The 25,315-nt window shown below is 37.2% G+C and overlaps 1 protein-coding gene across 1 annotated transcript; it reads right to left on the bottom strand.

Annotated features, from left to right (window-relative positions):
* rab11fip2 (RAB11 family interacting protein 2 (class I)) lies at window positions 1-25,315 on the bottom strand. The gene is made up of 5 exons (XM_066693797.1): window positions 24,963-25,315; window positions 14,219-14,613; window positions 13,683-14,082; window positions 7,696-7,786; window positions 1-5,416 (listed from the first exon to the last, which is right to left on the bottom strand). Exons 1-5 carry the CDS (start codon window positions 25,313-25,315, stop codon window positions 5,192-5,194), a joined length of 1,464 nt encoding a protein of 487 aa, XP_066549894.1. The 3' UTR covers window positions 1-5,191.

The following is a 25,315-nucleotide window of genomic DNA, read 5'->3' as shown; positions in this document are numbered from 1 at the left end:
TTCTTTTTTTTTTTTTTAAAGCTTAGCACTTTGGCCCACGACAATGAATTCCAAAGCTCAACACTTGTACACCCGAACAGAAACCTCCCACAGCAATTGTATCTGTGTCCCTGTTAAAATGTAATGGAAATAGGCAGCCATGTTTAACTAATCTAGGTAGAAGTATAATCATTGTTTAAGCAAGTTTAGTGTTCAAGTACAGCAACACAGCAATTAAAATAAAGTTTAAAAAGGCTTTTTTTTTTTTCTACCCTCCCATGTCTGTACATTCAATATGGAAGAGTTATGTGTATTATTTTATTTGTGTGTGCATCTTTTTTTTAGGTGCAAAACATTTACATTGTGTAGCGTTAAGCTTACCATGCTACCCGAAATGGACAAACAAACAAACACAACACAATAAAAGTAAACACAGCGATATCTGTAATGACCAATATAACACGAAGGAATGAAGGCTTGGAAACAGTTTCACAAACAGCTCTCCAACACATGTAAGTCTATCCAACTACAACAGAGCAGGATAATTGTAGCGGTTGTGAATTCAGCCTTACTTTTCAGTACCAAAGTACAAATTGCCCAAAGTCAGCGTTTTCAAGAAGCCAGAAAAGCCCACTGCTCGCTTCACTGGCTAAGACTGCGAGTCTGCCAGCTTGCTTTCATTGATAAGTGTCTTCTGCAAGTAACATAAAATTCACAGGTAAACAATTATGACAACAAAATGGGAGACATGTTGCCATATGACTCCATTAGAGGTTCAACTACCATATTTTGCCAATAGCAAAAGGTGGTTAATATATATCTTCCAGGAATTTAAAAGGAATAAAACATTTCCATGCATTCTGTGAAGGAGCACCGAGACCCTGAACGCACTCCTGCCTGTTGATCATATTATAATTCTTGAAAAGGTAGGTGTTGATTGATTTACTTCTCTTTCTGCACACACACCACTCTGCCATTGCCCTTTGACAGTTTTCATTTAAAAATTGAATAACCTGCTAGTGTATTTTTAATAAACAACAAAGTTAGTGATATGCTGGGCAATATAAGTTTCACTGTTGTGTTCCTTAAACTGGGTGTTTTTATTTAAACCTTGAGTAAGTTTGCTTACATTTTGGAAGAGAAACATACATACATACATTCATAAATATGTTCCATTTTACTCATATTTGGCACCTTATTTGATGTCAGTTAAAACTTAATTTCATTAAAAAAAAAAAGTAAAATATTATATTTGATTTTCTTGGTAGGGGTTCCAATTTCAGTTTTACATTCAAAGGCTCACGTTAGATTACGGACTATTTTTAAATTCATGCAAATTCATATTCAGATTGTGTGGCGTTTACTTTATAATGACCCATCTGAGGTATAATGTTCTCCTCTCAACAATGATTTATAAATTTTCTAGAATGCGGTTAAGATGAAAATCTATTAACGAATGCTAAATTGTTAGTGCATTTTCCACCTAAATAAAACATACATTTTTAAATAGCCAGCATTTTGCTTTAAAGGATACATGTCTTACTTAATTGACTGCATTCTTGACACTCTTATGTATAAATCAGGATTGTCAAAGGCCCTTTCCATGTATATGTGTAGTAGTTGCTTGGCAGATTTGTTTAAAGAGACAAACTGACTCAGGTGAGAGAAAAATATTGTATGCTTGCATTATCTTTACAGTGGTATAGTGAAACAGTAAATATTGGAGAATAGCCTGTGTAGAAATGCAGATCAAAATGCAAATATATATATATATATATATATATGCCTATACATGAAAAATACCAATTACAGGAAACAATTAAGTCCTGCAAGCATCACTTTTTCACTTCTATTCTTTATACTTGTTACACCCCCTCAATGTATTAATTTAATTGAAGATACTTGTAAAAGTTTGAGAGGCATAGATTATATGTTTTTACAGCCATTCAAATGTGTTTAAGATACTGGCATGGTAATATACCTGCACAACACACAGAGTTAATGCAGTCATATACAGTGAATTTCACCTGCATTTCTTAGCCTGAGAAAAGTGCTTCACTCGGTTAAAATAGAAACTCTGGGAAATCAAGTGACCTCTAGATAGACAACAAACTTCTTGTGAGAATGTTATGTTAATGAGAGATAATACAAGGTTTTTAAAATACCACAATCAACAGTGTTATAAACATCAAGAAACATTAGTTACTTCCTATTAACACCTGCTATTTGTCAAGGTATTTGTGCATTTGGGTTAGAATTGAGAGGGAATTAAAGCACAATACATGTGTGTACTGCATTCAGATAAATTATTTCAAATGAAGGCAGATATTTGTAGTTGGGTACTGACCTGTACATTAATTCTGCAGTTACAAATAGCCAAAATAAATACATAACACAGCTTACAGTTAAAGACATATAACATGGAAATGGAAACATAACTGCCAGTTTTTACAGTGATGGAAGACATGGAAAACATTGTATTTGTAAAGAAATACTTCATATTCAGAAAGACTATAAAACAACTATAAAACCAACAATCTGAATGTGATTTTAAAATATTAAGTTTTAAAATGTAGATGTATTAAGCATATGAAAGTTTGTATAGTTCATCAATACACAGTAACATGTTTACATAAAATTCTAAGGTTATTTAAAATGCATAGGCTGCTTAAAATGATTCGAACTATTGATGATCCACTACTAATGGGCCCTGGGGAGCATGAAGATACACACATGCTGAAACAGTGGATTTCTCTGTTCTCAAATATCATCCATATCATACAATATAATCTGGTCAATAACAAAGGAACATCCCCTAGTCTCACACACCTCCACTACACACACACGTCTGAAGAAATTGGAAAGCCCAGGTCACTGCCAGTGCTCGGCAGCACTGCTGTGGCACGGAGCCAGACTGAGGAGCAGTCCAGTCTCGCTCACGAGGAACGCCATAGATGGAATTGATCTGCAAGATCAGCTGCTTAAAGCGACAGTATGGGTTTCCGTTTTGGCCGATTATTGCTTTAACTTTTACAGTTACAGGCATCTTGATTAGAAAACCCTCATATTTGCACAAGCCCACAACATCCCAAAGGACAATAACTGTGGGCCACCAGACAAGGCCAGGACCTCTGCCTGGGTCCATCACTGACACAGGCATGTATCTTACATCACACCACACACAAACCTCACCTCCATCAAGTTTAGCTTCAAGCATGTAAAGTGAAAGGTACCAAGTATATAGAAAACATAGCTCTGTGTTAAACTAGCATCGTGTAGTACCTAAAGTGAGACTGATATTGCTACCTCACAATCTAAAGCATTAGAGTACCTACAGGTCTGCTTTTTCTGCAGCAAACTATTCACGAAGGATATACACCTGAAAAAGAAACAAAAAAAGCTAAAAATACCATATACTGTGGTTTTGTAAGGGTTTAAATACTTTCCATCCCCCTGGTTCAATCCCAATTCCCTCGTCACCTAAAGTGACCACAGACATCAAAGGGGGATTGGTTAAGGGGAAGAATACAGAGACACTTTCAAAGGTAACACTCAATGGAAGGACACAAATCCAAACCTGCATATGTGTGAACGTATAACAAAACACATACTGTTTGCAATATATTAATATAATTAAATAATAACCGCTTCATCAGGCAAAACAGATTTAAAGCACAAAACTGCAGGATAACATGGTGATCTAAGATTGCTGTAGTGCTGCATCACTATCGTTGGCTTTTCTAACAGATATCACCGGGGTTTCTGCTCTTGTTCTCATTCTTTTCTAGGGCAACATACAGTAACAGCCTAATACAGTAATTTTCAAGCAACTGCTTGGCTTTCCCAGTAGTTGTACCCATTTGAAAGAAGGGGGTGTACAAATAGCAACGAAAACATTTGGAGATATCCAGATTCAGGTAGTGTTATGTTTCAATTAAGTTTGTAGCACCTGAACCACCTCTAAATCTCATACATTTTCTGTTTCTTGCTCCTACCGTGCAGTGCATCTACAATATTAATTAATCAATTAATTGATCGATTTCTTTCTATCTATAAGTCAGAATGAACCATAGTAATGATTGTAATAAAACAGATTGAATACGATATTCATTCATTGGATATGCAGTGTTATACAAGAACTGTTACGACTGCCTTTTGTACCTATACAAATAAAAACTTGTAAAACCCTCAACCAAGCATCACAAGTTAAACATACAAAGTGTATTTCAACCCAAACAAATAAAGAAACCAAAATGTTCAAAGTTTCTAAATGCCATTTGTAAACTGAAGACTTTTAAAATATACTCCTTTCTCCAGCATATTCATTGTATGCACATCTAAAAGTGTTTTTTGCAAAACAGTAGCCATATTTTGTTGTGGAAACTTCTTAAGTATGGCATTCAGTATGTTGTGCAACGGCTTGCCTACACAAACAACACACATACTTTAAAAAAAACAAATGTATCACACAAACACCAGATGTTAGAAGCTATGCGGTTAAACAGAAATGTAGCATAAATACACAGATTGTGTTAAAAAGCCCTGATTGTAATTTGGAAAATATGTTTAGTTTTGTAACTCTGTAGTATTTATAAGAACAGAAAATGTACTCTAGAAACCTACACAGCACAATTTTGTGTGTGCTTACTAAAATACAACAATGAAAGGAATGCTTAAGAAATGCTTAAAACAAAGATGTGATTTAATAATGTGCTCGTCACTGAACTTTTGAAGGATATTTAAATTAATGAACAATGTTTCTTTATATATACTGCTGTTTCAAATTGCCAGCAGTTAAACTTGGTGAGCAGCATTATTCACTATTTCCTACATGAAAGGTGACATCGTCTTTTACGAAGGGATGTAGTTACTAGTGTTAGTATTCAATTTTGTAATCTGCTTACAAGGACCGCAGGTATTGATTTAATAATACTTCTACACACCCTGGGAGGGCTGACTGCTGACTAAAACGCTCCAAGGACCAAGGTCAGATTTCCACGGGTTTTCATTGGATTACTATGTTTTGCTCTGAATTAAGTTTGTAACTGAATATACTTCAAAAAGACAGTGGCTTGTAAGCACAATGCCAGACTCTCCATGAATTTGTACCTGTTGGTTGTATGTTAAAAAAATAACAATAAAAGACACTTAAAATAATCTGAAAGTAATTCTGGTGATCGGAAGTAAAACCTAGCTCTATTTTGTGGTTTCTTTACTTTTTGGAGAACTTCCCTGCTTTTTTGTTTGGCTCGTAGGGCTTCCTCAAAATACTGGGAGTTTCCTCCATGACCCTGACTAGGAGGTCATCGATATAGTCCTCCAGCTCCCGGATGTGGGCATCCTTCTTCTTCACAACTTCCTTCTGCTTGATCAGCTCTTGCACCACCTCTTCAAACGACAGGCTGCTGTATGACGCTACACTGGCCTTGCTTTCGTCCTGTAGGAGGAACAAATATAGCACAAAAATTAAACACTATTCTCTGTATTTTATTTACAGGCTATTCATGTTAAAGAGCAGCATCTATGCATTTACATTGGGCTGGCACAAACTTGTATTATTTTTTTCTTTTCATTAGCAGCTGGTTTCTAATTTAAATCATACACTACAATTGCATGCCCTGACCCACTCCAAATGCCTTGACCTTCAAACAGTGAACAGACAAGTAGTACAAATTAATATGGCATATTTCAGATTAAACTGAAGTTTGTTTTTTTCCCAGGGGAAAAAAATGATCAAGTTCTCCCTCCCCAACTGGCTGGACTGATAATAAAAAGAAAATAAAGATAATTATTCGATATTTAGAAGAACAGCTGGGCACAATATTTTGAATAAATGAAACCTTTCAGAACTCATTAAGAAGAACAAGAGGAGTTGCAATTGCTTCAAATTTTTAATGAGGTAAAATGTTATCATTCCTCTCCTGAACATCCTCCGGTTAGCTTTAGTTAAGGACAGGGACTGATACACTTAGGTGGATCTTTCCCCTCTTTAAATCACTAACTCTCATGCTCTTCTTGCATATTCCCCAGATTGTACTTGTCGTATTTCAGGTATAGATCATTAGTTTTCATTCACAAGTTTTCAATCCTCTTTCTCTCCCAGAATTAATAAACATTTATGATCCATGGTGCATGGATACATGTGTGCACATGCAGAGACAAAAAAGACTCGATTAATCTATTATTGGCAACGGTGTGCAAACTGTTGACCATGACTGTGTGGTAAAGGCTGGCATGTTACAATGAGTAACTTTGAAAAAGCAATAAAAGGGAGAGAGGGAGAGGAAGAGATAAGGTGAACACTTTGCATTCTCCAGTTGTCTCATTATTGCTCTAATGAGGAACTTTGCTCTGGGAATATTAGACCAGCTACTTTCACATCTCCTGCCATCCTCCCATCAGGGCTTAATTAGGCATTAAAGCAGTCAGGCTGCCATTTCAGCTGGCTACTGCTTTCCACATAGTACCAGATGTTGGCACTAACTCAGAGGAGGCCCACACAGACCAGGAGACGGTGACCTTTATCCACACTAAAATCTACTTTAGGGGCAAATAATGAGAAGACACAAATAACATCTTCAGAATCACCTACATCATTTACACTCTGTCGGAGCATTTTTTTAGCCTTTAAAAAACTACTAATGGGGTAATAGCAATTATCTTGAACACAGAAAATAACACCTTTAGAATAACTATAATTTGCCATTAAAGATACTTAATATTCTTGATGTAAGGAAGCATGTTTTTTTTTTTTTTTTAGCACTTTTAAATCCTTAAATAAGGCAATTTACACGTCACATTTCACCAACGAGCTCCAATTATGGAGAAGTACAGGATAATAAATCCCATGACCTGAAGGAGTACAATAATAACTTTACACAGTCTGTAATTATAAGCAGATCAAAGACAATGGCCATTGTTTTCAACTGTTAATTAGATAATGGCACACTTATAGCAGAGTGTCAAAGATGATTCAACTAGGGGATCTAGCAATCAATTTCTGATGTTTAACAAGCCAGAGAAAGTACCCAATTAAAACTGAGCTGTATTTTAAACATCTGTTTTGCTTAAGTGATTAAAAAAACATAATAATGTAGTTTATCTGGCATCTGAAGGGCTTGTTTGTGGCTGTAAAAGGCACCTCACAACATCATTCAAGACAGCTTTAATTAGTTGTGGAAAAATATACTGTTTTCGACAAACGTAGATAAGACAAATTCGCTGATTTTATGCCCCGTTTTCTTCTGGAACAAGAAGGCCTGGGAAAGTTGGGTTTATCAGATCCTACAAAACCCAGCCATGGATTTTACGAAAGCGGTTTCACAGGATGGGATCTTTTTTAAATGCTTTCTGTCTGCATGTTACAATAAATGCTTAAACATAACTGTACAGCAGCAAATAAACAAGATCCTGTTTTAAAGGATATGCTATATATTAGTTTTAACTGCAAATGATCAGGCTTTTAATACTTTAAAAAATCATTATCATTTTCAGCTTCAAAGGTCTGGTATTTCCAATATTTAGACATACCTCTATCTATTTATTTAAATTATTTATCTCCAATAGAACTACTCAGACTGCATTGTATTGCTGAAAACCTTCCTTTGAAAATGACAGAGATAAAGTGTTACAATTCCTAATTCTGCACAGAAGTTGACCTGTGCACATCGGCATGCGTTTCAGGCTGGTTTAATAGAGACCGTCACATTTTCTTACATTTTTCTTGCCTTGATTTCCTTTCTTGTGTGGTGAGCCATGTCTGTTTGGGCTGATGTCTTCACTACTCATGGGCTTCTTTAAATTTGAGCTGTAAGGATGAAAGAAAGTGAGGCAAAAAAAGATGATTTAATTTCACTGAATTAAGCATTCATACACATTTAAAAACAATACTTATCAGGTTGACTACACTTTATTGGCAAAAGTATTTGTGGTAAGAGGTGCCAAAAGCTTCTCCCAGTTCCTAACAAATTTCACAATTTCCACAATAGACACAATAGCTCCCTTGGGAAGAACAATAGATGTAACTAGTAGAGGTTTTATATTGCCCAGAAAGAGTATTAGCTAATATTTGGGCACCTTCTCACATTCACAGGTTATTATTGCTACAGAACAGGGAACATACCAGTACAGCATGTATTTCTAGGAGGCAATCTTATTGCAGTACTGGACATCAACACACTCACTGTATCCACTCACTGTGTTTTGGGAAATAACAAATTAATGACAAAAATGGTCCAATATCTACAATAATTCTTGAAACAAACATTTTCATAGAACCAATTAATAACAACAATCCAGGATGTTTTATCATTATATATATATATATATATATATATATATATATATATATATATATATTTTTTTTTCCTTGATGAAACTTTCTAACTCGTAACACAACAAAGGCACAGTGCTGTCCAATGATAACAAACCCCCTGCCATGTATTATGGTCTTCTGAAGCCCAGGCCCTTTTGTTCTTAAATAAAAAAATAGACTCTTAAATACCTTAAATCCAGGTCAGACTGTACTTGACATGAACATTATTCAGACTAAGTTTCCTGGAGTGCCCTTTATTTAGCTTCATCCCGAGTTACAGAAGCATATATCACAGACACACAAAATCCTCCACTCATACAGGTGACCAGTCGTGCAGGTTACAGGAATGGTCAAACTCTAGCCAACACACGAGCTGGCTGAAACGAAACAAGAGGGAGTTCAGGTTACGAGGAGGGTCACAGCTGCAGGAGCTAAACAAGAAGGTGGCCCATGGAGCAGGTCCTGGCGAATTCTCATTATCCCGGCTGTAACAATGATCTGAGAGGCTGCACCCCACTCCCTGTCGAAGGCAGTTCAATGAGGGACCTCTTTCATCACGCATTGTGTGAACTCTGAAGACAGGAGACCTCCCTCTCGGTTCACCTTTAATGTTTGCATTGATGTGTCAAAGATGTGACGGACTGCCTCATTCATAGGTCAGCCTTTTTTTTTCTCTCTTCTCTATTTGATCTCCCGCAGGGGAAAGAAAGAAAAAAAAAAAGAGTCAAGTGAACTGGATCAAATTAGCTCTGGTGAAAACCAAAAACGTTTCCACTTAAGGAAGTGTGGCGATAATTTGTAATGTCCTTTCAATGAAAAAAGTGCCATTCCCATTTCAGAAAAGCTATTGAATACACTTGTGAGACACGAGCTCTGCTTGCTCATGGGAGTAGGGAGGGCATTGCTTAGTTGCAAAGGACAAGTGTCTGTCGTGGAAAGTCAACAGTTCATTACGGTTTAAATTTAAAAAGTGCTTTGAAAATTTTCTTGAAGTGATTAATAGCTAGCATGACAACATAATATAATTGACATTTCATTTCCTGCTTTGTTTTATAATGAAATAGACACAATGTCCCTGTATATTACAAAGAATCATAACTAATTTTATGATATATATCCTTCAATTCAAATCTGATACCATGAGCAGTGGTTATCTTTCGAGTCAACAATGCCACCCAAAGGTGGTGGCAGTGCACAGCGTTTCAGACACTTGTTGCCATCACTGGGGACTACCATCTGACTCGTGAGTTCAAAACGCATTTTCTCAGTCTTAAAAGTAATTCAGTATATATCGATTGCATTGCACTGTTCGATTGCTACTGAAGCACTGGACTAATTATCAATACTTGTATCAGTCATTTAGCTACTCAGGCATGTTGTGCAACTAGTTATCAATTTTTACATTCTATTATTATTCAAATATATATACCTTCTGTTATTGCTATCAAATAACCCACTTTTGTTTCATAACTTTTTTTCTCAAATTCTGAGTTTTTTTTTTTAATTCTGATCAGACTGGCTGGGTCCTCAGACACCTGCCCAGATCCCTGCAGCTAAAGGCCCTCCTTTCCTGGTTTTAACACCAACTCTAGTCTGTGGCCACGGCTTTGGGATCTTGCTCCCCATTTCTCCCAGGGAGGTGTCGAGACAGAATTCTCTAAATTTGGCCTTGAGTCCAAGACAGGGTTTCAAGAATCCATCTCTGCTGAGCACCTGGTGGCCCTGGCTCTTCTGTGATTCGGTGTTAGCCAGGCACCTGCTGGTCCCTGCCTCTCATCCAGTGGCTTTGTTTTTCTGTTTCCCAATATAGCGTGGCTTTTGACCCTTGCTGCTGATTTTGTACTCTTGGTGGTGTGCGGGCATCTGTTGATCCCCGTTCCCTTTTTACATTTATTCATCATTTTCCATTTGAGCAAGGCACGGTAGCACTATTGTCTGGATTGTCAGTATGCAGGTCCCTACTGATTCAATGCCCCTTCACATGTGTTTACTATACTTAAAACATTTCTATGTCATCATCTTTTGATTATACCTACAAATCATCTAATTAAAGTGGCAGATGTATTGTTGATTAACTTAAACCACACTTTGAGTTTACGCGTCCAGTCACAAAAATTAAGACCGACAAGCTAGATGGCAGTTTATTAACTCTTTTACACATTTTAAATGTAACACTTAAATGGTTTGCGGTTTTAACCAGCAATGTTAAATTATATCCCATAATCTATTATATACATAATGCAAAACATTTATTAACACAATTACAAACATTTCCACATAAACATCACCCATTCACATTTCTTTTGGACAGATTGAGGACCACTACCAATTTTAGCATCATTAAAGTTGTCTACATTATTATTTAAAATGGATTCCCCTTAGTTTTTATTCTGTGCAGTATTTTAGAAATCATGGTTTAGTTCATCACTTGTCCTCTTTGTGCACATACAGCATTCAATCTATGCTCACTAATTATTAGTCTTAGTATTGTACAATTATTTATACAATGTGTAGTAGCTGTAGATCTCAAACTGTTTTAGTTGGTTTAAAATACCCCCTTTAATATGGCTCGGTTGATTAATGCGAATCATTTAGAAATCTTATTCTTACTTCAACAACCAAACTAAGGCTGAATGACAAAGTACCGATATCCATCGTTACTAAAACTCTATTATTTACGTGAGCGTTAAATTCCAACACAGCTTTTCCATTTGTTTATTTAACCCAAACTTCAAATAAGTTCACAGCCCATTTACTTGTTGCTCGGCTACTTTCCGTAAAACCGATCCTTGGCAAAGGCATTTAGTTCATCACTAAAAGGTTCACCAAAACATTCTGCTTCGTTACAGTTCTTAGTTTCTGGCTTCATGTTTATCTTCCTAATGCCACTTTCCTGTTCTAGATCTAATATATAATCCTCGTTGCTGCTGTCTTCACTTAAGACAGAAAACGCTGTCTGTGTCAACGGGGTTTCAGGTTTCAAGAAACTCATGATTATCTCATTAAATCAACCGAGTATAAATTGGGAAGAATAAACCACGGTAAATGACTTACGACACTCAAAATGGTGGATTATTTTGCCGATTCAACACTTACTGTGGTTTATCCCTAACTTAAGTTGAGGCCTCATCTCCATGCAGGCTGTTGACTAGGATTTGGCTACCGATTTCGCTACTGCTGGTCTTCCTCATGATGGGTATACAATAAACTCATCCCCCTATGAGTAGTATTCTCTACTCAAAAGATAACGATAGATAGTGAATGCAACCCCGGTTGTGGTGTACTGCACTTGTTAAAACAGGCAGAGGGCGGATCTGCCTGAATGACAACACACAGCGACTTATAGGCAGTTTTTTAGACAATGCAACAATCTATTATCTATATTTGATTCTATAAGATCTATGCACTATGCAAACGTAGCTGGGTGCTACATATGTTTGTTCTCACAGACACAGAGGGAGATGGACACAGACACACACACACACACCACAACAACAATTTAACATTTTTCTGCTACCCGAAAGTTTGGTTTTCTGCTCAACCTCAGCATTAACCTGTATACTTCAAAACCATCTTCTACATCACCTCCAGGTCCGATGACACTGCGAACAACTCGTTAATTGACTGGTCTGCATCTCTGTGGATCTCGTTAATTACCTTGCATCTTCCTTGGAGGGCCTTGTTAATATGCTCAGTCTCTCCAAAGCGCTGCTAATGACACCTTCATTCACATAAACAGAGCTCTCTGGTAGCACCTGTCAAGTACTGTAAATTGAGAAATTTTCACATGGTGCCACCGTTGAAATATGGGCTGCAGTGACCTTTCCAAAGAGCATGATGCAGTTCATAAGTCTACAGTGCAGGGATGTCTAAATTAGTTCATTTCAGACACGGCTCTTCATTTCAAAAGATTTCTGCATTTTTTAATCTTGGGATTAAGACTCGCTGGCCATACTGTCTTGTTTCATCTTCACTGTAATACTTGGCTGTTAATACAGCGCATATCCCCATACGTGACTATAACAAAGCCAAATGTGCTAGGGCCAGGATTGACAGGTCAGGCAAATTCAGGAACTGTTTTTACAGAAAATATTCTAAACTGTAACACTTAATTCCTTCACAAAGCCTTTCCCACAAGTAGTGATTATAGACTTCCTGCCTATTAAATCTTATGTTCAAATTTCCATCCTGCATGTTTTATCTGTTTTGATTTTAAATGTTGTAATTTATTGTACAATTTAGTGCCCTTCTTTCTGGTGAAGGCATGACTGCAGCATTAAATTAATTGACTGCACTGTCACTACAGGAATACACTTTATTATATGTGAAAATAACATACCATCTACTTATACTTGTGTCTAAGCAACTACAATTGCACTATTTTGATGAAAGTCTGCAGAAAGATAGCGAACAGCTTATTTATGGTACGGTGTGTTTATAGTTAACAGTACACACACACACACACACACACACACACACACAATTCCTTTGTTTCTTAGGACAAAAACACAACACCTCCTATTAAGAAACACAGTCATCTTCACGTTTCATATTACAATAAAGAAAGAGCTGCACCGAATTAGCAATGATTGAATGTCTCTTTGGGAATCTCATATTAGTCTGGACAGGATACAACACATGGCAATATTATCTTTTCATCATTGCATTTTTCAAGGTTTTGGAGGGCTGTCATGACTCTTTTCTCTTTATAAAGCTGCACGTTTTCTTCTTTCTTTCAAACAAAGGCTGTGTTTTTCATGAAAATGTAATATGCAATGTAGTCAGACAACACACACACACATACACACACAAACTGCTCATTTTTAAATAGAACTGCCAAATACACTACATATCAAACATGATGGTATCTTAATTGCTGACTGGAAAAGAAAAAAGTTGCTAAAAGCTGTGGGCTAATCATTTTCATTGCCATTGTCCAAGGCAGTATTATAATTGATGTTTGAAAACAAAAAATCTGAAATGTTAATGTCTTTCCCAGCACGACTAAAAACAAAGTTACTTGATACTGCCCACTGTGGAAAAATCAGATGACAAGCACCTTTTCTGTAACTCTTGGGCTTAGCATACTTTAACACACCCTATTCAAGCACACTGTCTTGTATTGTAATACCTCATTTGTTATTGCAGCTGTGCCTTGGACTCTATGTTTGCTTCACTTTAATGATCATAGATCATGTCTTAATGATAATTACGAGCTTACCAATACAATTTACAAGTGAGTCCATTTTAAGAGAAGGCAATTCATTCTACATACGATTATGTTTTTCTTTACAGAAGGATGTTGTCGTTTTTCGTTTGCTATACATCCTCTGTACGTTTTATTTTCTCCATTAACCACAGACCTAAACCACTTAGAGAAGCCCTGTACCTCGTCTTTGCCCCGGTGGTGGCGGTCTTGTAGCTGGAGGCGAAGGGGTTGGAGTCCTTGTCTCCGGGTCCGTCATCACTGAAGGGATTGGGGGAGCGCAGATCCCCGGAGCTGCCCGATTTGGCCCCGTTGCTGATCTTCTTCCCGTCTTTCTTCCCGGTCACTCTCTCCAACAGACTCACTTTCTCCTTTTTCTCCTTCTTGTCGGGTTTGTCCCAGGACATCGTCTGCTCACTTTCGAAGGGGTTCCTGTTCCGCGGCAGGGTGGCGTACTTCTGAGGCAAGGAGTCCGAGATATCTGCAAACGGGTCGCCGTGGCTGTCGCTCTTGCCGTAGTTCTGGCTGGGCAGGCCATGTGGCACCTCGCTCTGGGACCTTCGGTGTGGGGATGCGCCGCTGCCTGGGAGGTAGGGGACAGGTTAAACATGGAAGAATTGGAAAAATACATAAGATACCAAGACCATGGAAAACCTATCGAAGCATTCTTTGAGTGCATTAATAAATAAATAAAAGGTTAAAAAGGACTGGTCTCTTACCACTCTCTTCAATAGAATTCATCGAGTCCAGCTTGGGGCGGAAATGGGTGCCCATAAGGTCGGACATGGAGTGTGCGGCCGATAGTTTCTGCGGTCCCAGGAGCAGTGTGCGCTTGGGTTTGGATTTGAGTTGGCGGTCCTGCTCAGAGAGCTGGGAGTCGGTGTCACAGTGGGGGGATCTGGGCAGGATGGCAGAGGAGGTGTCGGAGAGCATGCCGTCGTGCTTCCGTCCCTTCATCTTGTCTTTCAGCTTCGAGAAAGGCGAGCGGGGCTTGTCCTTCATTGAGAGGTCGAACATGCTGGCCGTCATGTTGTTCCTCATGAACTGGATGCTGACCTGGATCTGCCCTCTCTCTTTCCTCTTTTTCCCTGGTTTAGACTCTAAACTGAACCAGCTGAAAAACAAAGCCAGGGTGAGATGTCACATGGTGTACTGCAGATAGAGTCTGAATTTATCAGAAAGTAAATAGTGAATGTAGCACTTTGGGATTAATTGTGTGGAGAGTAGATGATGTCAACTAATCTCACAAAACTGACTTTGACAACTACTGTGACTCACTTGTGGTAGATGTAGACTACTCTCTCTTAAAAATAAAAAAATAAATAAAACAGTCCTGACAAAAGCCTATTGAATCCTTAAAGTTTAATACATATATAAAATATATACCTGAGCATACTTTTATTGTCATTTGAATTTAACCAGTATCTGCTCTCATGTATTTCTTTATTTTATTAGTTAGCTTTCTTATGGCCTTTTTCCTGATTATTAATTATGACTATAATTGCATTTGTTACTGTTGCTGTCTTAGGTCGGCTTGGCATCGAGTCAATGTACTACTTCTTTAACAAGGCAGAAATACTTAAAAACTCTTCAATTCATTATTTTGCTTTGCTGGTGGTTTGGCTTTAACCCCTGCTTTCAACTCCTACCACGTGTTTTCTATTGGGTTGAGGTCAGGTGGCCATTCAAGTTCCCCAATCTCCTTCTTCTGAAGAAACTCCTTCACAGCTTTAGAATTGAAATATCTATCCACAACCACAGAGCTCCTTTCACCATGAGGTCATTTTCTTCACCAATATTTCTTGATACACCCTTCAGTACATTACGCCATAACAGATGTAGCTATGCAAAATCGTTAACAAAATCAGTTTATGTTGTTCCCTTTTAATAATCTATTTTTGAAAAATAGATTTTTGATAGGCCCAACAAATGATTAAAATGTAGGATTTTCGGTGTTGTTCTCAGTGTGTAAATACATAATACTAAAAAGACAACATATAATTCAATTAATGACTTCCTGTATTTAGAACCAAGTACAAAAGCATCCTTAACCTAATCTTATGCTCAGTTTTTCTAGCTGCTTAAAATGTAATTGAGAGGGAATTATGTGAAGAACATAAATTCACTTAAAATGTTTTGCCAGTAGTCACTTAAACTGGAATTTTTATTTTCTCTAATGACTTTCTTGTAGTTTAAAAGTACAGCATAGTGATAAATAGGATACTTTACCGTATTTACCATCCAGTATAACATACACAATACATTAAAAAGTTTAAACTCTTTTTGAGATTATAGCACATAGACTTGGGGACATTTCTTATTGGATGTTTTCGATTCTAAGTTATTGCATTTGAGTTTCCTGGTTCACCAGCATGGCCCAGCTCAGTGTGGGGATTTTGATGCATCTGTGTTCAAGTAGCATCCAAAGTTTAAACAGTTTGGAATACAAACACCCTTAAAATAACAACAAGAAATCAACATCATTTTCAACCTTCTTCAGAGCGTGCCGATTTCACAAAACAAAATCGATGAAAAAAGGGCTTCCAAATACAAAATTAGACCCTATAGTCAATCAACAGCAGTAATAGCCTATCAGCATGTCTGACCATTAAAGATTGTTGTATTCTTATCTAGAGCAGGTACAATTTTCAAACGTCCTTTCCTGTCCATTTTAACTTTCTGGGTTACTTTAATCACGCTGACCTTCAGATATATATGTCATAAGTGTTGAGAAGCGAAAACAGAATAATATGCCGTTGATACTTGAGACGCCAAATGCTAAAATAACAATCAGCAACTGTGCAGTCCAACTGAAAAGAGGTTAAGGCAAGGACTTTAAATCAATTTATAGAACCAAGGACTGTCAATAAAATGCATCACAATGTTTGCGAATTAAGGCAAATGAAGAACGTTAAAAAGCAAATCCATCCATCCATCATCCATAACCATCCAACCTCATATAGGTTTCCGTTTAAGGGACAGAATAGTTTTAACATAATGTTCCTATTTCTTTGTACAACTTCAGGAAAACTAAGTACTTTCTTGACTTGCCAATGACAGAAAAAAACAAAACGATGCCAAATCCCTAAAAAAAAAAAAAGTTACATTCCAGCTGTACCTGAAGGATGTGCTACTTCCTTAACCAGGTGAGCCCCTTTCCTTGGACATGTATCTTGTAAGAGCACAGCATTATCCAAGAGAATCTCTGTTTTTTAGGAAACACTGATAAGTGATTTGTCTTGTTTTAGGGAAAAATGGAAAAGCTGTATTGGAATCAAATAATGGTAGTGCAAATATAAGGGGGGGTTGTTTTAAAAAGGAAATAGGGAAAATATACAGCACAGTAAGTGTAATAAGTAAAAATGGACAAGTACACTGAAATGGGAGGAAGAGAAGCTTGAAATGGAGCTAATGCCAATGACAGATGTTGCTTTGACGTTACAATTACGATGCTGGCGGATCAAGCTTACAGTAAAACTTGGAGTGGCTTGAACTGCTACTCCCTGGGAAAGCAACGTCCCCTTGTTATTTGATCCCTACAGAAATACAGTAAGACTTGGCTTTACTGTACTATAAAGTGATTTGGCTCATAAAAACAAACTCAGAAATTCTAAGAAAACAGTATTCAGTTTTCATTGCTGCTACCCACCCCCCCCCCCCCAGAAAACAGTAGTAGATCATGTACTTTGCTCTGGACAGGCAAACCTCCATCCCCAGGACTCACGCAGGTTTGTAAAGAGCACTTAAAATGTGCTGACAACTTCACCGGCAAAGTGCTGAACCAAAGTGATCTCCAAAGAGACACTTTTGACTAAAGGCTGTGGGAATACAATAAGTTTCCCAGTGTTTAAGGAGGAAAACTAATACAAACCTGTCAAAAATAGATTGTGCTGAAGCAATAATAAAAAATTAAATTAAATTAAAAAAGGAAGGCAGTTGTGAAAAACCCCAGAGCTCAATTTGGATTCACTTTACTGTGAAAATTTGCAGATGATATTCTGAATTTGGAATGACTCCAAATAGGTCTGACCAGTAGATGCAGAAAAAACTTGGTAAGAAGTCTGGTACTTGTTTAATTTTAATTTACAAAAAAATCTGAAATCATACAAAATAATCTCCTGACAAGCTAATATGGAAAAAAGCTCAGTTTTTCTCCCTTCACTGAGATTGAACCAATCTGTGCATCATATTTTAGCTTCAGATGTGTTAGTTAATAAAAACATAGCCATTCTCCATTTTTCTTATTATTTTTGAAGAGTGAAGTTTCTAGGCATGGTTCATAAAGAGAGGGATAAAACTGATAAACATTAACTATTCGGCCCTAGACAGTGACTTTCAAACACTCATAATTGAACAAAAAGGGTTTGTCACTAGGTTACATAGTCTGTTGTGCTATTTTGAGAGAAATTCATTCTTTCATAAATGCTTTAAAAAAATGAATCAATAAAAAAAATTCAAAACAATGACTTATTTCCAGATGCAGTACAGTCTCCAAATAGTATGTTACAATGGCCACCCCAAAACAAAGTCAATTACATCAGTTTCATTTGGTCATAGAATTCTCTCCCACAAAAGAAAAAAGGAATAGCCAAGTCAAATTCACCCTTATGGTCTGGTGTACAATTGATGGAATGAGAAGTTCTTCCCTCCACAATGCAATGTCATCGCTTGTGGGAAATTCAGGTCACATCTGTCTGAATGCTTTTTAAAGGTCACATCAGGTCTTATTCGAAAACTATGTACCTTGGTGTTATACTTGAACAAAGGTGTCAATACAATAAAAATGTATGGTAATATAATACCAGTCACTAAATCAACTCTGTAAGGACCTTTACTTGCTCAGATCTCAGAACCTGGAAGTCAATCATTAGGCACCTCTATAAAATAAAATAAGTGACTGATGTTATTGTTTTAAACATTTTTAACCCTTTATGTTCTCCAAATAAATCAACTCTGATGCATCACTCTTGTATTTTAAATAACTGAAAATGTCAATAACAGATGCCAGTCAAAGCACACGTCTTAAGAAAACAATGGTTACAAAAAAAAAAAAAAAAACTAAGACAAAAATCAAGCAAACAAATAAAAACAGAACGGTAGCCTATTACATGTGGTTTGGATGAGGCATATAATTTCAGATTGTTTGCATGACCCAGGCCAAAGCAGTTACTAGGGAATTATGTATATCCCTTCTATAATATGCGTACTCAGGCAGGGAAATGGTTTGAAATGAACTTGCCCACGCAATGCTGTGACCTGAAATCGGGGTGTCCCGGCAGACTTTCACATTGTCCTTGTCATTTGTTTGCTGCCATTTTATAAATAATACATAAGGCAGTGTTTTCAGCAGAGGAATCATCCACAGGGGAGTCTAGGAGGAACAACGCATCGAGATGAAAGCAGCCAAAGCCTTCATTCTGCCTCTAACCTGTTCATACTGCAGACAATATGAACTTGGTTATTAGGTATATATACACAAACACACACACACATACATCACCCAGAAGACAATTTTATAGTTCTGGTCTGTACAACTACGGATTAGTGGTTAAGGCACCTAAACCAGCTCTTACATGAAATTTCACTGGTGTTTTAGTTACCTTTGGCATACCAAGTAGTAAAGGAAAAATAAATTAAGTCATCTAACCAAGAGTTCAAAAGGTTGTACATCGCCAAAACTTTGAACATTGAAACAGCTTTGCCTACAGAGTGGAATGGAGTAGCATTTATTTGGTTTACTTTCGATACATGACAGTATAGCAGGTCTATTTTCAGAACAACACCACAAACTACAAGGAAGTAATCTATCAGAAGGACAGTCATGAGTTAGTGAAGAATGATAAAACATTCATGATGAGGAAATGAGGAAGCTCCACATAAAGAGAAGATAGTGGGGGGAAAAAACTAAATTAATTCAAAATATGGCAAATGCTAATTACAAAAGATACACTGAAATAATCTTATGCATTTTAAAAGGTCAAACTTATACCAGTCTCAATTTCCTACATATCTACAGAACTTTTATACAAAAAGTGAAAAATGGACGAAACGTAAATATTTAAGCCCACCAAATCGACCTGGGGAAAGTAAAACAGGCAAAAACAAACAATGCAAAATGAGCACTCAGTTATACGTTTGGAATTGAAAACTTAATTCCGTGCAAGAAAAAAAAAAAAAAAAAAAAAAACTCGGACCAGCTAAGTCTGACTCACAGATACTGTCATCAACAAGTTCTGCCACTTTCTTTTCAACATGCGAGGCTCGGCTTTCAGCAGGTTTGTGGTGCGCTGAAAAGGAGTCCATGCAGGCCATCCTTCACATTGAGATTGTTTCATTTAGTTGTTAAAGGGTGGCAGGTCTCACAGCGTGAAGCGTCTTAAACACATCCCTCAGTGCACAACGCTACCATTGAATGATAGGCATTGTCAGAGCACATGTATCAACTCATAGTATGACATTGTTTTTTCCCCCCACACAGTGCTCATCTGTGGTATAACCAGTTCCATTATCCATCTCAGGGAGTGCTAACACACACATACACAAAAGATTAGGACAGATCTGGAGGCAGTTAAGTCAGTTGAGTAAGAATATTGTATAAAACTTTACAGTGAGTGTTTGCAAAACAATGTCCTGATCATATTGTCCAGGGACCTTTTAATAACTTATTTACTTATTTGTTTGTGTTTTAATGTTATGTATGTACTTACTATTTTAACAGATTACAGTATTAACACTTTTTGGGGGGCTTATCCCATCAAACAACCTGCTGAGTAATTTTTCAAAGATTCACTTTATTTTGCACCATGTCCCTCTACAACAATTATAATGAAATTGTTAATGTCTTTATGTATTGTGCTCTTGTATACACATATTTATTGATGCAAGTATATTATAAGAACCCTGTGACTGAATGAGAAACTAAGGATGCAACACAAATAAATAAAACAAAAGTTTAGGCAAGTAATAGATCACTTGGCATTTTGCCACACAGGAACTTTGCACAGCAAGCTTTTCCTAAACTCAGAATGAAAGAAGACAGCTTGGAAAATTAAATTCAGGTGGTATTTATACATTATTGATGTGCACTGTGAAGACTTAAAAGCTCGGTGCCTCATGTGAAAATCATTCAGAAACAAATAAGGCTCTGGAATTATCACTGGAGTTCTTAATCATTTGTCCTCTAATAGTAAATATTGGAATGGAGACCTGGAACAGTGCGGTCTAACAAACAGCCAATGCATTATCAAGAGTGCATGTTTGCAAATGCTTTCAGTGGACAGCTGATAAAGAGAGCGAGTGGTGTGCAATTTCGAGAGTTAGCAAGAATACACTGCAGTCTTGTTCTGTGCTTTTTAAAAGGTTGTGAACTGTAACCCTTCCTTCACCCTCCACTGTAACCATTTGATGTGTTATTCCTTACATCCAATATGTATGCTGATCTGGCCATATGCAGTTATGGTTATAAATGGCCTCTCCCAACAAAAGACAATGCAAAACTTAAACTTGGGGGCACATAACAAAATACACTGGCAGTTGATTTGTGCTTCTTTTCAATTTAATGATTTTCAGATCAGTTGGAAAGGACAGCGTAAATATATATTGCATTGAAATGTAAATGTATGTTTCAAATACCAGTAGGCCTAATTTATGTATTTTCTTTCATAAACTAAAAAGTGTGTCATGTTCACAAAATAGTTCATGTGCACCTGGGTAGACAGACCTAACATCCCCAGAATCTCAGTGATGTCTATAAAACCAGAGCTCAAAATAGTCTCCTTGCTGGAGTAAAACAAAACTGCAAGCTCATCTAACACCTTTGGCGGGCACTTTAGTCAAGCTCAGGAACAAATATACTTTAACATAGAGCTTCTTGTGGTATTTAAACATGAATGAAACTTCCCCTTTCCATCTCATGATTGCTTCGAGTCCTTAGACAGAAAACGTGTCCCACTGGAACTGCTGATACAAGCCGATTTCATATGAAAAGCACTTTTTTCCCCATCACAAGTCTGACCTAGAAATATACCACTGCTTTACAGCTCATATACCGAATTTCCCCTGTGTCTATATAATGAATCTATCTCAATACACAAAGAACCCTTCTGAAGTTGAAAATCAACTTTAGGCAAAAACATCTGGTTGCTGAGGGATAGGAGCTTTAGTGCTCTAATTCCCTTGTCTTTCAGCATAGGTCACAAGCTTAACCCCCTGTAGACATCAGTCCAGATATCAAAGCCAGCCCTCCAATCTTGCACAATTTGTCGAATTACAGCAGTGGCAATAGCCTGACGCCCACGTCCGAATGGCATGGAGGAGAGCAAGTGGAGCTTTCAAAGAAGACTCCCGTGACACATGTTGGCATCTTGCCTGACTTAACCTTAGCTGGCCCTCACCTTTCCTTTCACTCGCACATAATGCACGGAAAAAAATGTAATAAAAAATGATGTCCACTTTACTAATTTTGTGCCGTTTAATCCAACGAGAGAGCAGCACTCTTGACATCTGAGGTCCGTCCAGTTCACAAAAACAGACGAAGTTCCCCTCCAGAGACTTCCTGCAGAAAAGGAGAGTACTCTGGGAAAGTGCAGCAATATAATAATGTAATAATTCAGTAAATAACATCTTATTATCTCTGTATTTCAAAAGCTGAATTCATACTGATAATATCCATAAAATGACTAACAGTACTTTAAATGTGGAACATGTTTCAGCACATCCAGGACAAAAGCTCAAAACCCAACCCTTAGAAAGGTACCTTCCTTCATCTAAACTGTCAATTTAGTTCTATAGCATCAGTCCTTCATGCAGTGATAGTGAAGACTCTCTCTCCTAGCCAGCATTCAGTCACATTTCATCAGTGGGAAGTTTCAGGTTGAAAGCTTTTGGGGCAGGTCACACGGCTGAAATAAATCTGTCGAAGCTCTTCCATCAGTAATTTGGGGAAGTTGTCAATAAGAAAATGTCTTAGTCTTGCTTCTCTGCATATAAGACACTGGCGTATGTCTTGTGACTATCACACTTTAGGTTGATCTTCATTTCACACATTGGTTTGAAGCTGAAATCATGTGAAAAATAATGTATGTTTGCTTTACATTATAGTTGTACAGGTTAGGCCTATATATAATAAATTCACTATTTTATACACTTCATAGGTAGCTGTCCGTATTAGAAAGGGTTCTCACAAAATTAAGTTCTGTATGGATTATAAAATCAAACAAAGACGCTACACGTATTTGGTTCTCCTAGACATGATCAGCAAATGGCACAATTCACTACACAATACATTAACCAGCAAATCAACAAGGCAGACTCACCAAAAGAACCATATGCATAATTTGATTGCACCATTTTATTATGGAGTACATTTAATACTAAGCTAAAAAAAAAAAAAAAAGATGAATATTCGAGTGTCAGAAACACTGCTGGTTTAGTTACATCAGCACACCTTTGTCCTTAATGCCTGGAATCTAAGCCTCACAAACAAAACTGATACTATACGTTGCATTTTTTTCCTTCTATAATTAAACAAAGCATGACAACAGTGCATTTTAAATTGTATAAACTATGAATCTTTGATTTTCAGATATATCCAGATAAAACAAACTAAACAACTTTTCCCAGGTCTTGGCTGACTGAACTTAATTATTTAGTTTGTCTCTGGGTGTAGCCAAGAAGCTGGGAAACTGGTCCTGCTAGTATCAGGAGTTCAATCAAGTTGTCCCTACCAAGCACATAACTACACAGCACGTCTCCCACATCAATGTTGTACATCATCACAACTATTTCCATTATTGTTACTATGTCTTAGGAGAGGCTAAAAATGTAATTCATTGCTTAAGTTCAGATTTATTTTCTCTTGATATACCCCACTCTTTCAATACCATATAACTACTATAGAAGCTGGCATGTCAACAAAAGGCCAATTTCTTTGTATGAACAGTTTATTATGGTGTGCCTACTTACATAGTAGCAGATACAGGCAAAAAACAAAGAACTAGATACTAATAAATAATCATCGATATCTTTATAGTTCTAATTAACTAATCATTGAAACATCTTTTTAAATGAGCATGTTAAACATAATACAATTAGGAAGCACCTGTATCCACACTAAAATATAATAAATCTGTCAATTTCTACCCCAATAGTGACCTTGTTAATGACTGGAAAATAATTCAGTCATAATCATTATGGATACAGCAATGTCATAAATAGTACACCATCTAATTCAGCTGTGAAATCAATAGCTTTACTAAGTGAAAATTGTAACAACATACCCCACTGTGTTTAAAAAAAATCATGTTTAATTGTAATATTTAATTAATAACAATTATATACTACAAAGAAAAAAAATGGTCAAGGTCAGGGTTTAATAATGTGTAGTAACAAGACATAAGTACATTAAAACTGGAGTAAATCTGTGAAACAACACAATAAGATCAACATCAAGAAATGTTTAAACAACCACAAACATGAAAATTGATCTGTTTACATCATTTAAGCCCTGTCACAAGGTTCTTCCACTGGGCCGTTTAATACTGTGTGAAAATGGATTAACTACACAACAAACTGTGGCCTAAAATAAGAGATTCAGGCTCCAGCTTGTGTGTGAGAAACTTTTCTGGAGGGCTAGCAGATCAGCTGTTGTGTAAGGAAGCAGTTTGATGGGCTAACATTACACCACTTGTGAGATGCAACAAAAAAATGTAGTCAACGAGCTACTGTTCACAATACACAACCGAAACGGATATTCTGAATGGGAGCACAAAGAACAGAACCCTTTTGAATATGCGGACCTAATGCCTCGAGCTCTAATAAAGTTACTTGAAAATAAACCTTGTGGAAACAGAAAGGAAAAATATAATTTAACTTGGTAGATTAAAGCTGGAATGTAGCTGATAAGGAACCAGAATTTCTAAGATCACCACACCATATTCCGATTGAGTGATTCGTACCAGGTGACTCAGTAGTTCCAGGAATGAGAGGTCCCTATGGGCAGTCTGCTCTCCTTCAGGCAAGGAGAAATCGCCTCCTCTCTCAAGTACAAATAATAACCTTCACTTAATATAACGAGAGTACAGACAGACTCAAGAGTGATCATTCATGGTGGTGCAATGAACAATCAGAAGCCACTAACACCGATCTAATCTCAGACGTATCACTGGTGAAGTTCATGTTTGAAGGGAAAAACTGAAGCACTGATGGAATTTAAATCTGAGACACTTTAGTAATCTCCTAGGAGTAGCAACTAATACATTTTTAACCTCCCTTTTCCTGACTGGAGGATTTAAAGACTTAACTGCTGCAAAGGATGGGTTTTAATGACTATGCATAGGTCTATTGCTTCATTTATCACCTAAACAGTATCTGAAAGACTGATCAGTAACAATGTACAAGTTTAAATCTAAAAACAGACCTTTTAATATGCATACTGTATGTATACGATGAAGTGGCAAAACTTACTCTGTTTTCCTTCGTTCCTTTTTGTCAAAGATCTCGTTGAGGTTGATGGCCTTCTGACCCAGGAACTTGTCCAACCCCACAAGAGACCTGTGCATGACTATAAGATACAGCTCGTATATCTCTGGATTGCCCTCAAGAAGCAATCCTGGGAGTTCGAAGGAGGCCTCCTCTTTCCACACCGGATTGAGTGTCTTCTCAGCCACCGAGGTGGAGTACTTCTCTTTGCCCAACTGGATGATGGTGTAGGCATCATTGGAGCCATGTTTGCCTTTGGGAAGCAAGTCTTTGGCCTGGAGAACAGTGGCTTGCACATGTGTTGGAAACCACTTTTGGGACTGTTCTGCAAGTGACAT

Source organism: Amia ocellicauda, chromosome 20 (assembly GCF_036373705.1).
Source record: "Amia ocellicauda isolate fAmiCal2 chromosome 20, fAmiCal2.hap1, whole genome shotgun sequence".
Taxonomy (NCBI): Eukaryota; Metazoa; Chordata; class Actinopteri; order Amiiformes; family Amiidae; genus Amia; species Amia ocellicauda.
Note: the sequence above shows the minus strand (reverse complement) of the source record. Positions and strands in the feature narration are given on the sequence as shown.

Coding starts and splice junctions, on each gene's coding strand:
- rab11fip2 (XM_066693797.1), bottom strand. CDS start 25,315: ATGTCACTTGCAGAACAGTCCCAAAAGTGGTTTCCAACACATGTGCAA. Junction 14,614..24,962: donor AAGGAACGAAGGAAAACAGA/GTAAGTTTTGCC, acceptor TTTGTTTTTCAG/CTGGTTCAGTTTAGAGTCTA. Junction 5,417..7,695: donor GAAATCAAGGCAAGAAAAAT/GTAAGAAAATGT, acceptor TTCCTCCTACAG/GACGAAAGCAAGGCCAGTGT.